Here is a 17,145-nt window from a genome sequence, read left to right on the forward strand (position 1 = left end):
GCTAAGTGATGACATGGAAAGAATGGCTTTAGCGACTATAGATAAATTAAAATAACGGTTTTGATTATCGCTTATCGGTAATTATCAGGAGTATTCTGAGACAAAACTTAACTAAGATCAGTCCCAGACTTATACACTAAAGTTCTTTAAATTTTAAAGAAAATCTGTTCGGAGTCTATTAGAAACTCACACACACACACACACACACACACACACACACACATACACACACACACACACAAAGTTGCATTTACATAATTGTAGAGAAGATATATATATATATATATATATATATATATATATATATATATATATATATATATATATATATTAGCCTGGGTACCCGGTGTTGCCCCAGTGTTTGGAGGTGTGTGCTGAGCAAAAAAAAAAAAAGTGGTAGTAGGCAAGCAGACTTGAACCCGTGACACGAGGGCGGAAAAGAAAGTGAAAGAAAATCTGACGTCTTAGCCAATATCAAAAGCATTGAAATTAATCAAAGTCAATCCAACGGTGACAATGGCAGTCCAAAAGAAAAGTGATGTCACCAACTTTTGTGTTGCACTTTTGCCTGGTGAGATAAATGGTGCAATTTCAAAGGAAATGAGTCGCCTGTTTTTGAAACATTATGGACATTCACCTCCATTTGGAATATAGCGAGGAGCTGTGCGATAGATAAACAGAATGTCGTAGGTTATAAAATTCCTTATCATTCCTCTCGTCTACTGCAATCAACATTATTGATGGCTAAAACAGCATCAATATGTATGCGTGTGCTGCATCGGCATTACGTAAGAATGCGATATACTTGGAAGAAGCTTTCTTATGCATGAAAATATATTAGGATTCTGATGTACTTGTTTCACTATCGTGAACTGACTCTACCGTAGAAGGTAAGATTGGTATCTCCAATGTGGCCTGTGTAGTTGTGGTTGATGCCTCCATTGTATCGTGAATTTAATGGGAGATTCAGCATTAAACAGGCATTGATAATCACTGCTAGAAATGATGTAAGTAAAATCCCCTTAGTGGGTCAATTGTCCAACATGCTGGCTATGGGACTACTAATCCGTAGGAGGATCATGTGTGTGTGTGTGTGTGTGGTGCTATTTTGCTGGAATCAAGGTTGTCAGTTTGTAGGGAGGATCAAGGTTTTGTGTGCTGCCAGTTCGTTGTAGTCAGAGTTCAGTTTGTATATTTTGTTTAATTTTCGATTTTTGAGCGATTATTTGCATAATATTGGCTACTTTATAGAGACCTGTGTCACTAGTTTGCAAGGAGGTCTGTGTTGTGTGTTGCTGATTTACTGATGTCATCAGGTCACCAGTTTGTAGAGGAAGGTATGGTTGTGTGTGTCTGCATTTTATTGAAGTCAAAGTCATCAGTGTGTGCTATTTTATGAGATAACTGGAAAAGAAAGATTAGTTTTATTCTTTTTTATTTTCTTTCTTTCAGAATCTATTTGTTTTTTTTTTTTTTTTGTAACATTGATTTCAATTCATTCGTTACCTTTTTTAAATGAAGTGATGCACGACTTTTTTTTTTTACAAAACTCATAATAAGAAATTTTATGACAAATGACAAGCGCCGAAGTTGCATGTTACTATTTTGCTGAAGTCAGAGTCACCAGTTTGTATGGAATGCTAAGATTGTGCGTTGCTATTTACCTGACGTCGACGGTAACTAGTTTGTATGGAATGCTAAGATTGTGCGTTGCTATTTTGCTGATGTCGACGGTAACTAGTTTGTATGGAATGCTAAGATTGTGCGTTGCTATTTACCTGACGTCGACGGTAACTAGTTTGTATGGAATGCTAAGATTGTGCGTTGCTATTTTGCTGACGTCGACGGTAACTAGATTGTATGGAATGCTAAGATTTTGCATTGCTATTTACCTGACGTCGACGGTAACTAATTTGTATGGAATGCTAAGATTGTGCGTTGCTATTTAACTGACGTCGATGGTAACTAGTTTGTATGGAATGTTAAGATTGTGCGTTGCTATTTACCTGACGTCGACGGTAACTAGTTTGTATGGAATGCTAAGATTATGTGTTGCTATTTACCTGACGTCGACGGTAACTAGTTTGTATGGAATGCTAAGATTGTGCGTTGCTATTTTGCTGACGTCGACGGTAACTAGTTTGTATGGAATGCTAAGATTGTGCGTTGCTCTTTAACTGACGCCGATGGTAACTAGTTTGTATGGAATGCTAAGATTGTGCGTTGCTATTTTGCTGACGTCGACGGTAACTAGTTTGTATGGAATGCTAAGATTGTGCGTTGCTATTTACCTGACGTCAATGGTAACTAGTTTGTATGGAATGCTAAGATTGTGCGTTGCTATTTAACTGACATCGACAGTAACTAGTTTGTATGGAATGCTAAGATTGTGCGTTGCTATTTTGCTGACGTCGACGGTAACTAGTTTGTATGGAATGCTAAGATTGTGTGTTGCTATTTTGCTGACGTCGACGGTAACTAGTTTGTATGGAATGCTAAGATTGTGCGTTGCTATTTAACTGACGTCGACGGTAACTAGTTTGTATGGAATGCTAAGATTGTGCGTTGCTATTTAACTGACGTCGACGGTAACTAGTTTGTATGGAATGCTAAGATTGTGTGTTGCTATTTAACTGACGTCAACGGTAAATAGATTGTATGGAATGCTAAGATTGTGCATTGCTATTTAACTGACGTCGACGGTAACTAGTTTGCATGGAATGCTAAGATTGTGCGTTGCTATTTAACTGACGTCGACGGTAACTAGTTTGTATGGAATGCTAAGATTGTGCATTGCTATTTAACTGACGTCGACGGTAACTAGTTTGTATGGAATGCTAAGATTGTGCGTTGCTATTTAACTGACGTCGACGGTAACTAGTTTGTATGGAATGCTAAGATTGTGCGTTGCTATTTAACTGACTTCGACGGTAACTTGTTTGTATGGAGCGCCAAGGTTGAGTGTTGCCATTTTGCTGATGTCGAAGGTATAGAAATGGGAGATAACACAATGGAGTTTCATTCTCTATTAATAAACAACTTTATTTGTCATTTTTGTTAGTAGTAGAAGAGTACAAAAGAGAAAGGGGTTAGTAGGTTGAAGTGTTCTTGTGTGAAGATAGAATTAATATCATGTTGGCTGGTTGAAGAAGAGAACAGTTCAGTCCACACGTGTTTATAGCTAGTAGTAGTTGGGGCAAAGGAAACCGATTACAAAAAACACCCGACTAGCTGAAATCACTTTCAATAATTTTCCCCACTCCTTATCTGTGCTTAAATCAAAATGTAGATACCATGAACAAAGCTTCTTTCTTAGAACTGCACGCCTGTGGAACTCTGTTCCGCTTACCTGTTTCCCTCCCGACTTCAACCTGGATGTCTTCAAGTCCAACACAAACAAATTCCTGATGAACCGCCCCCCCCCAAGTAATGACACCTTACCAATTCTCCAATACTATTGCTACACTATCCCTTTGATTACTGTACACACAATAACCCTTATCCCCGAGTGGCCATTGGGCCTTGATAAGTGGTGAACTCCATGTAAAAAAAAAAAAAAAACGATTAGAAGAGAAAGAGAGGGCAAAGTCTTCAATGTGTTGACGTGCTGTCATGCGGGAGTGTGAGTTGTATGTTCTTTAGCATGACAAAGAATGTCCGTTTGGATAGTCCTGTAGAATGATAAAGTTCGTTTGGGTACAGCATGTGGAAACAAATGGTAACTAGAAGAGAGCCATTGTTAGCTTGTAGTACTCACGTTCAGCCAGGGGCCAAAGCCCTCCAGTGATGTTTGCTATTGGGCAGACCAGTGAAAAAGAGGATTAATGGTATCAGATTTCGCCTTTTATATACTCGGTCACGTGATTGAGGGCTGGCTTTTGATTAGACAAGCCAGGGAATTTTACAATCTCGTCGAGAGAAGTAACTTCTGCCTGTGTTTGGAGCGAGTGTCGGCTGCTACAGAGTTCACCAGTTTGCAGAGGGAAGATAGATCGGTTTCTTAATTCATGATGAAGCCAAGAGCATGGGTTGAAACACCTTTCTGTAGCAAGCAAAAAAAAACAACAAAAAAAAAACATGTCAAAAATAGGTATGACTCTGGAACAATTACAAACGTTTTAAATAAGATTTTTTATTAACGAGAAGAAAATCATTTTTAGTGTTTAGACATGTAAGTCAGAGTTCTTCTTCATTGTGCTCTGTCTCCATGTGTGGAGGAAATTAAAAGTACTGGAGTCCATCAATGATATGGTGAGATGTCTATATGTCATAAGGGAAAGATTTAGGAATGTCCTTCGAGTGAGGAAAGAATATTATTTGAATGTGAATACATGACTGATAGTTTTTATTTGACTGAAGAAATCTTTCGAGACTGAGAAAGGTATCAAGATAGTTTCATTTAATGACAAAAACTTCACGAAAGTTAATTATTGTGGCGAAAGTTTAGGTACTAGCAGTTAAGTACGCATGGTGATAATTTTGAGACGGTTATTTAGTCTGCAAAAGATTGCCAGTAGATCAGGGAATCATTGCTGGGACCTGCGGAATGTCTATCTGAATTTGGTAGTCCTTAACTGTCCCTTAGAGTTAGATTTCAAGGGTATTACAGGTGGCGACAATAGTGTTTTGGGAAAAACTCTGATTGTTTACTGTATTCTTACGCGAACGCATAAAAATGAAGTCCCATGAGTTTGTGTGTCGAGGTGACGCATTACGACTGCATTTCCTTGCACGACGCAGATTTGCATAAGTGTTTGGTGACACAATCAAAATGTACCCGCAATGACTAGATTCTGAACGTCTGAATTCTTTTGTTAATGTGAAGAGCGATTTGGGTTAAGTGGTCACTACAAATGTAAGGTGGTAGTTTAATAATCGTTAAAGTTGAGTAAAATTTGGATTATTTCAACAACAACTTGTTTGCATTAGACTTTACTCATTGGTCGCGTGTGTCACATGATACTGTCTTCAACTACGTCCACCAGAAATTTGTTTATTTTACTTTTGTTATTGTGAGAAAAGCGTGTGGGCGTATTTGAAATTATGTCGTTGCTGGAAGAACTTATTTTTGTGCAAAATGCTCGGGCAAAATTGAAATGAATAAACATCCTTTTATTTGCGTATGAGTGAGTGAGCGAGCGACAGCACAAAGGGGACATATATTAGAGCTCAGACGAGCACTTGCCATGAAAATAACAACAGAACAGAGATAGGCTTGTAACGTCTCTTGTTGCCATAAAAATAGCAAAAATTACTGTATGTGTGTATGTGTGTGTGTGTGTGTGTGTTTCGTGTAGAAGCGAGGAACAGTTTTGAATATATATTTTATTTATTTTCATTAGACATTCGCATTTACGATTAAAGGTACTTGTACAGTTTAGTCAAGACATTAAAAAATGAAAATATTGAAAAAGGTTATATTGTACGTATCTGTTTTGGACTGAAGATCTCCGAAAAAGATTTCATTTTATTTGATCGAGTAGTTGTTTTTTTTTTTTGTTTTTTTGTTTTTTTACAGCGGAAAAACACGTTCTTATGAGAACGCGTTGAAGTCAGCCATTGTGAAATTTGTTGAACACGCCACGGGGAGATAACTCAATGTAAAGCGCCGATACTCCCTACTCATCTTAAATTCTAGCTTTTCTTCCTAAAAATCGAAGCTTTTGTTCGGTATCATAACAAATTGTTTTTTTGCTGTGAAAAAAAAAAAAAAAAAAAAACTACTTGATGAAATTAAGTGCCATTTTTTTCAGAGAACTTCGTTCCATAACGGATACGTACAATATAACCTTTTTTTTTTTTCGATATTTCCATTTTTTAATGTCTTGACTTAACTGTACAAGTATTTTTAGAGAATTAAAAAATCTGGACAGAATTTATGGGATGACAATGGTGATTATTTAACAAAGTAAATCTTACCAAGGTCACGGACTTTCGCATTTTTGCGTAAAGTACACTTGAGTTATTTCCCTTTTATACTTGAATCTTTCGAATTATATTTGTTTTCTCTTAATACGTCTTTTGATTTACATTCTTAAATAATTCAAGCGATTTTTTAAAAGTTTTTTTTTATTATTTTAATTCCGTTTACATAAAAAGACGCAATGTCTAATTTGTCAATTTTATTTCGATGTAAATTTTGTAATTTAGCAAAACAAAGAAGGAAATTAGCGGCGATATATTCACCTTGGCACAAATACAAAAGTACGAACAGTGTTCATTCAAATTCTACGGACATTTGCCTGGAAATTGTGCGGTGAGTGGTTATATGTTGATAATTTCCTATTTCAGTCACGTAAATTATTTAGAATGAAATTTATGTTGGTATTATTTAGAAACAACTTATTATTTATTTTTTTTTTACTTTTTAAAAAATCAGGTGCTTGTTAAGATCGATTTTTTTTTAATATATCGTTTTAAATAAAAAAAAAAAACGATATTACATACTTAATTGTCATGTCGAAAATAGTAATTTATCCAAAAATTACGAAAATTTATCGAGTAGAACAATTACTATTATGTGACTACGCCGCTACTACACATTTGCTGTGATTTTAGTTTAAAAGGAATAAAAAGTATCACTATAGGCTACAAATGTCGGAAGCCATTATGGTGTAATCTAAATTTTGCGTTGCGAGTTATGTCCCCGCCCCCTGTGCGTGAACTCTTCATCGTCTACTTTATAACATCTAAGAAAAATGCAATTATACCCAATTTTCCTTAAAAAATTACTTTTAACTATAAATAATTTTTTACTCGATGAATTTTCGTCATTTTTAGATATATTACTATTTTCGACATGACAGTTTAATACGTCACATTGTTTTTGCTTAAAACGACATATATTTTTAGAAATCGATCTGTTGACTCTATCTTAACAAGCACAGCAGTTTTTTTTTTTTTTTTTTTTTTTTTAGATAACATAAAAACACTAAACTACAGCGAATTTAATCGTCGTACACGTGCAGGCAGACGTGCACGTGCACCGCGGAACTGAAAGCTCGTCAAACAAAGCAGTCAAAGGGCGATAACTCAAGTTCATAATTTTCTAGGGTGTAAGTCCATCATTCAACCTACTTAACAAAATAAAATACAGAAAAAATGTTATGATGTACGTTGTCACGAAACGAAAATGTCATATTCCAAATAATCACGTAAATTGATCAAGTATTTTTTCTTTAAACTAAGAAAATTAAATTTTATGAGGAAGCGAGTATTGTGTTTCGCCCAGCCATATTTAAAATTCATCACTGATCACCTCTCCCTTAATAGAGATCAAAATAAGCCTTGTAATGGCTACAAGTCGTTATTAATTATTTAAAATCTTTAAAAATAGATTTTCTTTGTAAAAAAAAAAAAAAAACTTTTTCATTAATTTACGTTATTTTTGGAATATGACATTTATTTTCCGTGACGGTTATGTACATCATAAAGATTTTCCTGTTTTTTTTTTTTTTGTTTGTTTTTTTTTTTTGGTTTTGTTTTATGAGGATGAATTCTGTACTTGAAACTTTTTCTGGTTTAAGGATAGGAAACCAATTTTTTTTTTTTTTTTTTTTTGTAAATTTTTACTTTAACTGCAACTCAACACTCCTATTTGAAATGATGATTTGTAAAGGTTTTCGAGTATGCGGAAAACGAATATTAAATTCAAATTTGAGACAGACAAGTAGTTTTCTGGACATTAAGACATTTTTTTTTTAATGTATTACTTGATGAATATCAGTGGTCGTCGCCATTCTTAGCATGGGGAGGTGGAGGTGTAATATGCATGTGCAGTTGTACTTGTTTAGTTGGGAAAAACATGACCGTCAGTGAAAACATAAGGGATTACTTTGGATAATAAGGATCTTAATATCCAGAAAATTACTTGTCTGCCCAAATTTAAGCATTAAATTTGAGAGCTTTGAAGGTTCATTGGTCTACTCTGATGATCTACATCAGAGTCCAACACTGCAATGTCATAAAAACAGCATCGCTTCCATGATGTTCAAACACAAGGAACAAACTACCTGCATCAGTTGTCAAGACACAGCATCCGTTAAAACCTTCATTCATTTCAAATATCACCAAATCTACACCCAGCATCCTCCACACATGCACACGATGAGTCATACACTATTCATTGCGCAAACAATTTTTAGTGCGATGAATAGTGTACGAATTTTTGGTCTACAGACTTGAAATTTGGTATATAGGGTATTCAGACCTGTGGAAAACTTTTTAATCAGTTTTCATCCGGAAAAAAGGGCTGCTAAGGAGTCAAAACTGAAAGATTGGTACGTGGGGGGACATCGGTTTTCTATCTGTTTGCTATTACACGACCGCATGCCTGAATCGTTCTGCATGACAGATTACTTAAGTAGGTTTGAAAACACTTTTTAAAGATGTGTCAAGCTGGCCTAATTTCACTGTTTTTAGGCTTTGGTTTCGATATTTTACTCTGTTCCGTCTGCCTGCTTCCCTCCTGACTACAACTTGGATGTCTTCAAATCCAACGTAAACAAATTCCTGATGAACCGCCCCCTTAAGTAGACACTTGATTAAATCTCCACACTAACGTAGTGTACTTACAATAACCCTTAACCCTGAGTGGCTTCCGGGCCTTGATAAGTGGTGACCACCTTGTAAAAAAAAAAAAAAAAAAAAAATGATCCATGGTTTGTGATTGTTTCTTTTGTTTTTGTTTTTGTTTTTTGATTCAATTATTGATTTGTTTTGTTTGTTTTTATTCAATTTTTTTTTTTTCAATTTTCAGAAAATCTGATTTTGAGAATTATTTGTGCACGCTTCTATATCCAAAGCAAATCAGGACTTCAGGATTTGCTTTACGAGCTTTCAATGTTGAAATCGCGCAGGTATGAAAAAAAATTTAATTTGAGATAGATTCATCTGTAATAACAAGCAACCATTTTTTTTTAAATCTTATTTGTGGATGATCTGTTGCTTGTTTTTAATTAAATTTAATCTTATTTGTGGATGATCTGTTGCTTGTTTTTAATTAAATTTAATCTTATTTGTGGATGATCTGTTGCTTGTTTTTAATTAAATTTAATCTTATTTGTGGATGATCTGTTGCTTGTTTTTAATTAAATTTAATCTTATTTGTGGATGATCTGTTGCTTGTTTTTAATTAAATTTAATCTTATTTGTGGATGATCTGTTGCTTGTTTTTAATTAAATTTAATCTTATTTGTGGATGATCTGTTGCTTGTTTTTAATTAAATTTAATCTTATTTGTGGATGATCTGTTGCTTGTTTTTAATTAAATTTAATCTTATTTGTGGATGATCTGTTGCTTGTTTTTAATTAAATTTAATCTTATTTGTGGATGATCTGTTGCTTGTTTTTAATTAAATTTAATCTTATTTGTGGATGATCTGTTGCTTGTTTTCAATTAAATTTAATCTGCTATACAGTCTGTACATGAGACAATACTTAATTTTTTTTTTTTTATTACATTTTCACCCCAAACAAAGCAAATTGCCACTTTGGTGCAGGGGGCTACTATCAGGGGCAACAACTACTGGGGTACTATGTAGGGATTTGGGCAGCAAGATGTCGGTTCACGTTACACTTGAACTTCTGCACGTCAGTACTGTTGGGGAAGCAGGGACCTGGAATGGAATTCCAAAGCCTAGCGGTTCTGGAAAAGAAACTACTGGAGTAGAAAGATCTTTTACATCTAGGGATCTCTACAGTGTGGGGGTGGGATTTAGCAGCCTGTCAGGTCTGTCGAGGGTGCTCACGTCGTGGGGACACAAGTGATTGCAGTTCGTCAGAGCAGTCACCACTAAAATACTTGTAGAACAGGAAGAGGGATGCAACATTTCGTCGATGGGACAGAGGCTGACGCTTAGATGCCAGTTCAGGGCCTATCAGATTGGCGACTCTTTTGAACCTCGTCTAGGAGCGAGAGACTAGCAGCAGATGCACCAGCCCAAATATGATAGCAATACTCCATACATGGGTGAATGGTGGCCTTATAGAGGTACAGGATACTTTCGGGTGTTAGTAGTCGTCTAGCACGGTAGAGAGAGCCCACCTTTCTTGCAGCGGCCCTGGCAATGCCTTCAATGTAATTGTTTCAACTCGTGTTTCCTGTGAACGTTAGGGTCTCGACTACTACCTGGACGGAAGGTATAGAAAGTATAGTTTTTCCAGCCATTTCTGACACATTGTTCTTGTAGATCTTCATTTGCACTGAAGGATCCAGTCAAAATTTTCCTCAAAAGGAACTGTTAATTCAATGATAAAAACTTTTTTCAAATTAATGATATCCGTATGCTGATCTGTTAACCATATTCAATTCAAACAGTGATAATCTTTGATTATTTTTGCATAAAGATTTTTAGCTATTTCCTTCTTTAACGAAATGAATCTGCTAGTGATAATTTACGCTTTATTGGCAGTCACACAACATATTGAAACCTCTGCAACAATATCCAATACTTCATTGTATCTCCATGAGGCAAGTCCGCTGATGGTCCATTTGTGTTGCATGATGGATGCTATGCACATTCACTTACTTTGTTTAGCATCTCTCACTCCAAAACTGAAATTGGAAATTAAAAGAGGTTTCAATTATACCAATCATCATAGGAGCAATTACGCTTATGAAAAAGAACTTTAAAAAGTACATATCAAACATACTTGGTGAACCAAGTGCAAGTGAGATACAAACGATTGCACTGAAAGGGACGGCTGGAATCCTAAAAAGATCTCTTGGTTGGACTCACTAAAATAGGGGTAAATGTTAGACATCTGGTTTAATGTTCCATCCCCGAGAAGAAAAAGATGAAGAAAAATGAAAAAAAAAAGGGAAAAGCTATTAAATGAAATGACAGCTCAATCCAAAATAACAATCAAACCAGACGCACACTCAAACAACAATTTACCTCCTCCCTTGAGGCTTGTATCCACAAATATCCATGAACTTTTTTTTTTGACAATAGGGTCACCACTTATCAAGGCCCGAAGGCCACTCAGGGATAAGGGTTATTGCGTGTACAGTAATCAATGAGATAGTATTGTAGTAATCATTAGTATTGGGGGTTTTGATAGAGTGTCTTACTTAAGGGGGCGGTTTGTCAGGAGTTTGTTTATGTTGGACTTGAAGACGTCCAAGTTGTAGTCAGGTGGGAAACAGGCAAGCGGCAGAGAGTTCCACTTTTGGAAGAGAAGCTGCAGTTACCTTTATATTTTACGATTAACCCATCTTGGATTTATATATATACTAGGAAAAGTACCCGTCGTTGACTGGGTTCAAAAACAGCCTACAGAAAATGGACTCTGATTTATGAAAGTATGATAGGTTATGAAAAGGAAGGGATGTAAAGAGATAGCTTCGAATTTGGGGGTATCAAAACCAAAGCAAAATATGATGAAAGTAAAAATAAAATAGATAAACCCCATAATTTATTATACCATACCTGTTCACACTGAAACACTTATCACAATATTCTGTGGATCTATATTAAAAAACTTTGTTAAACTTTGTGACATATTTCCATTCTATGGAGGTCAGGCGCAAATGAACGCCCCATAATTTTATTATACCATATTTCTTCAAACTGAAACATAATTATCAAAGTGTACTTACGCAGATAGATATGAAAAGTCTTTATTAAAGTTTGTGCCTATTTCCATTCTATGGAGGCCAGGCGCGAACGCAGACCCCCACAATTTTATTATATCATCCCTATTTAAGTTAAAACATACTTATTAAAGTATTCTTATGTACATCCATAACACAAACACTTGTAAACTTTTTTTTATTAATTTTTAAATTTTTTATTTCCATACTTTGTGGACCAGGCGCGAATGCAGACCCCACAATTTTTAATGAACCACCGTTCTGCCAGATCAAACATACCCATTCCTGTGTCTCGATACATCTATCATTATATGTAATCAGTTTTTTAAAATAGTCAACCATATAGGAGCCTATTCGTGACCAGGCACACACATACACACACAGACATTCAGCTTTATATATATATATATATATATATATATATATATATATATATATATATATATATATAATAATTTAGGAATTCAAAATGGCATAATGGAAACATATTAAAGGTATTTACAGCTTCTCTTCCAATTTTCGGATTTTAATCATGTCAAATCACACTTTATTTCCTTTTGATGGATTGATTGATGCTATTTCTTCTGATAAGTTAAGGGCAAAATAGATTCACTAATTGATATAATAATTAAGTGATTAATTTTGTGCTACAAAACAGATACTGTCAAGAATTGTAAATGTCAACTGAATTAAAGGAATAAATTATAAGATGGTCAACATCATGAATTTTGGAATATAGTTTTTTGTCATTTATTCACTACATTGAGTTTCTTAAATAAGGATTGGTATATATTAGAAGAAAATATATTTCTACAGAAATATAAATATTTACACTATGGGGAGTATTTTTCTGCGATTTATTTTAACTTTAATTAAGTTTGCTGCCTCTTTTGATGTATAGCGAACATTAAATGTTTTTGTTGTATACCAAAAGATCAGTTAAAAATATTTTGATACTCTAATAATTTAAGAATTTACAACCTATTTTATTTTTACATAATTTTCTTGTCAGTAGGTGTATGTATGTGTGTGCGAAAATATTTAACCGATAAACTCTTAAACTACGGATCAAATAACATTGAAATTTACAGGAAACGATAATCATACACCAAGGATGATTTCTAATGAGTTGAATAATGCGTACCGAAATATGTCGGTAATTTAAAATGCAAAAGCTGACTTCTGAAAATATCCGTAAACGATGAAAATGCGACAAAACGTATTCATCTATGTCAATGACTCTCACAAAAACTAAATATGATTTGTCAAATCAGAATTTTTTATAATTTTTTTTATTTTATTTATTGTGAAACAAAAAAGTATGCATAAAAAGGTTGACTGTCCAGAGCCCCCCCCCCCCCCAAAAAAAAAAAACTGCCACTCACCAATAATACGCTCATTACCTTGATTTGATACATCATCATTTTACTGGTGTGTTTTACCTGACACATTTTGGATTTGACAAGCTGATGAATTTGAAATGTAAGTTTTCTTTTTTTCTGTGTGTGTCTAGTGGAGGTTGATGAATAGTTATTTTTGTTATAAGTTTTTTTTGTTTGTTTTTTTTTCAACATTTAACATTCATCTACATGACTTTTTTATGCCTCACTCATTTAAGAATTTACAACCTATTTTATTTTTAAATAATTTTTTTGTCTTTATGAATAAAACAGTAGGTGTGTGTCTGTGAAAATATTTGACCGATAAACTCTTAAACTACGGATCAAATAACATTGAAATTAACAGGAAACAGTATTCATACACCAAGGATGATTTCTAATGAGTGAAATCTTTGTTTGGATGAATGAATAACGCATACAGAAATATGTCGGCAATTTAAAATGCAAAATGTCCATAACAACTTGCTGACATATTTCTATTACTTTTGCACATTCAATTCAAGTCATTTTTTTTAACTTTTAAAATCAGTACTATATATTAGGTACAATATAATATTCAATTGAGAATTGGCTCTATAATAATAAATACGAAATCTGCATGAATTAAAATATATTTAAGTGCATTTTACGACCCAGCATCCCCCCCCCACTAGTTTTTAAATAATTTACTTTAAACAATTTTTTTTTCTAGGTAAAAGACTTGGTTAAGAATTCACAACTCGGAGAAATTCGAATGCAGTACTGGAAAGATACAGTCAACAGTATCTATCAGGTAAGAATTAAAATGGGTTATTTCAATCGATCTTGAAGCTTTAAAACATACTTTGAGTGTAATACACTGATGGTAAGTTGTAAAGGATCTATATTAGTTACTTTAAGTTCAGCTTGGTTTGGCAATTCATTTTGAAGAAACTGAAACCCGAACATATCTTTGCAAATTACAAATGTAATGATCAATTTACTGAAATAAACATTTAATGAACGAATAATTTCACAAAATGTCGACTTCATTTATGCAGTTTAACCCCATTAGATTATTTTCTTTGGGAATGTGTAAAATTCTATGTCTACAGGGTGGTCAAAAAGTCAGGTAACATGTTAAAGGTAGAAAAAACAATATGATCCATTATAATCTCTATTCAGTTAATATTATTTCTTGGATGAAATTTTTCCACAACGATGGATTGGTCGCCGTGGCCCAGTTGAATGGCCAGCCAGATCTCCGGATCTTACCCCTCCTGATTTCTGGCTTTGGGGCTATGTAAAGGATAGCGTTTATGGCAAGAAGCCTGATACAATAGCGTCTTTAAAGTTATTTATTGAAGAGGAGATTGCGCGGATATCAGCTGACATGATTACACGTGTTACACAACCAGTGGTTAATCGCTTCCAGCGATTGATAGAGAGAAATGGACGACAATTAACAAAATAAACATATTTCATGTTTGTTTCATTTTATATTTCAATGTATGGTACTTAAATATACGTGTATTGCTAATATCGTTTTTCTTTAAAATGTTACCTGACTTTTTTGACCACCCTGTACATTGATAAACCAGACACAATAGACCACTTGGAAGACAACATTCGATGTGTCATTGGCGAAATACAGCCTTATTTATGCAAGGTCACAGAGTGCCGAGGTTGCATTTTTTGTGGACAATTCTTTTATGAGTTTTTAGCCAGTAAAAATAGCTGATAAATGGTCAAAATTAAAAAGAATTGAAACTTGTCAATGCTCTTGTATGCATGCACAAATATATGTTTGTACATTAAAGTCGGTTAATTTTTAACTATTTCTCCTCCATCTAATGATAATTAAAACAGTAATGATTAGAGCTGGGACAACAGCATATTCTTTTCATTGTTTTGACTGTCGAGTGTGTATCCGTTGATATCTTATATGCTTTTATATAGAGTGATGTGGTTCTCGGTTCATTAAATGTGTCTGTGTCGGATATATACTCGAGAGTCAAAACAATGAAAAGAATATGCTGTTGTCATAGCCCTAGTAATAATTAAGGCTGGAGTGCTAAATATTTTGGTTTCAATTCTAGTTGATGGCACTCAAATCAATTTGTTTTTCAACTCACTACTATATATTGGGTACAATATAATAATCAATAGAGTTTTGGCTATATAATAATAGATACAGACTGCATGAATTAAAATATCATATTTAAGTGTATTTTATGACCGGGCAATGCCAACCACCCTGCTAGTAGATTATATATAATATGTGTGTTTGTGTGTATATCGGTATTGTAGTTGCTCAAACCAAGGGCAAGTCGACACTACTGATGTGTCCAATATGTTTCTTTATTCAATTAGTGTTCCCGTTGTGACTGTAAATCAACTTCTAAAGATATTTTTTCATATTCTTTTCATATTTATTTACAGGGAATTACACCACCATTTCCTGTCGGTAAAGAACTTTCCAGAGTAAGTATTTGAAATTTTGGTTATGGTCAGCTAGCGTACTTCCTAATTTTCGTCATAGCGCTACTGGAAGCAGTGACAAGGCAAATAAGTTCCTTTGCTTTTTTTTCTCTCAAGCCTATATCTCACCTGTGCATGACCTCTATGTTTTAATTACGTTTTTCCGATTGTTCTTTTTTTATTTTTATATTTTCATAAACATATATTTATTACATAAATTATAAAAAAAAATTATTTTTTATTTCCATAAACATATATTTATTACATAAATTAAAAAAAATATATTTTTTCATTTCCATAAATATATATTTATTACATAAATTTTAAAAAAAATATTTTTTTTTTTTCCATAAACATGTATTCATTATATAAATTTAAAAAAAAAATATTTTTATATTTTCATAAACATATATTTATTATATAAATTAAAAAAAAAATTTTATTTTTATAATTTCATAAGTATATTTCTTATAAAATTTCAAATAAATAAAAACTTTATTTTTTAAATTTTGTTATTAAAAGTGCATTGGTAAATATAGATTTTCCTGAATTTTGATATTGACCAAACTAAAATATATCTGTGAAATTTTAGTATTTCTAACTTTAGTAACAACTACAACTAAAACCTTTTTATTATCTCCCTTAGATTATTTATTTTGATGTAAAATAGTCTTTTATTGAGATTGTCGGATTTCTTCATCTTGGTTGTTATAGTCACAACATTTCGGCCGTTTTGCCCACCGGCCTTCATCAGGTGTTTTGTATCGAACTGGGGAACCGTTTGTTAGGAGTCTCGAACCCAACCCTTTATTACTATTAAGATGATTTATTGTTACTTTTATTTTTGTTTTCAAATAAATTTATTTTCTTTTTATAACTCCATTCTCTGTTTTTCTTTTCACTTTTTTTTTTTTTTGAATAACAAATGTGCTGCTGTGAATACCTCTAGACACACAAACACGTAACATATATATTCAGTTTTACGTATAGATATTTTATTATTTTATTTTATTTGTAGGCAGTTCAGAAACATAACTTGTCGAAACATTGGTTACTTCGGATCATCGAAACTCGGGTAAATATTTTTTTTGCTCAAGCAATTTGTGTTGCAACATTTAAAGCTCAGTTTACAAATCAAAGAGCAATAATGTCAATATTGCAAGATTTTAGAAAGTCACTTTTAACATGGGGAGGAGGGACATTTAAAAACTCAAATTTGCTTAAAAATGATTTTCGTTATAAAATGTCAATTTAGATGATTTTTAGTGTACAATATTTTTGTTTTGTGAAGGGTACATACTGTTAGATATTGGTAGTCGATGATTATTATAATATTTGTATAAATAGAATGTTATCTGTAGAGTTGAATGTAATAATCAAATAAGAAAGTGTCCGCGTGCGTGTGTGCATCGTGCGGTCATATAACTTACTTTCGGATGGGATCTGAGAGAAAGAGAAATTAAAGATGGCAGCCATGGATTTATAAAGTGTAGTCTCATGGAATCTCACGAGATCTCAACTTCCATTGCACATGTATGCAAATGGAATGGGGTCAGTTTTCTAATAAAATGCCTGTTGGCAGAGGTGGTGGGGAGAACACGTGTTGGAATTTGAGAGAAAAAGTTGGTAGTGACGAATTCTAGCCAAACTTTTGCTTATTGTATTTATTTTAAATTGTTTTGCTGTTTATCAGCCCATTAAACTGCATTA

General features: G+C 33.6%; 1 protein-coding gene across 1 annotated transcript in view; it reads left to right on the forward strand.

The window, feature by feature from the left end:
• Positions 1-5,964: 5,964 nt before the first annotated feature.
• The window catches only part of LOC145258106 (NADH dehydrogenase (ubiquinone) complex I, assembly factor 6-like), a 33,168-nt gene continuing 21,987 nt past the window's right edge, over positions 5,965-17,145 (forward strand). The window contains exons 1-5 of the mRNA XM_080115846.1: positions 5,965-6,256; positions 8,759-8,858; positions 13,688-13,768; positions 15,397-15,438; positions 16,454-16,510. Of these exons, the coding sequence (XP_079971972.1) occupies positions 6,105-6,256; positions 8,759-8,858; positions 13,688-13,768; positions 15,397-15,438; positions 16,454-16,510 (432 nt within the window). The 5' untranslated portion in view covers positions 5,965-6,104. The remainder of the gene's footprint in view (positions 6,257-8,758; positions 8,859-13,687; positions 13,769-15,396; positions 15,439-16,453; positions 16,511-17,145) is intronic.

This window comes from Euprymna scolopes, chromosome 33 (genome assembly GCF_053919585.1).
Source record: "Euprymna scolopes isolate OS-2025 chromosome 33, ASM5391958v1, whole genome shotgun sequence".
Taxonomy (NCBI): domain Eukaryota; kingdom Metazoa; phylum Mollusca; class Cephalopoda; order Sepiida; family Sepiolidae; genus Euprymna; species Euprymna scolopes.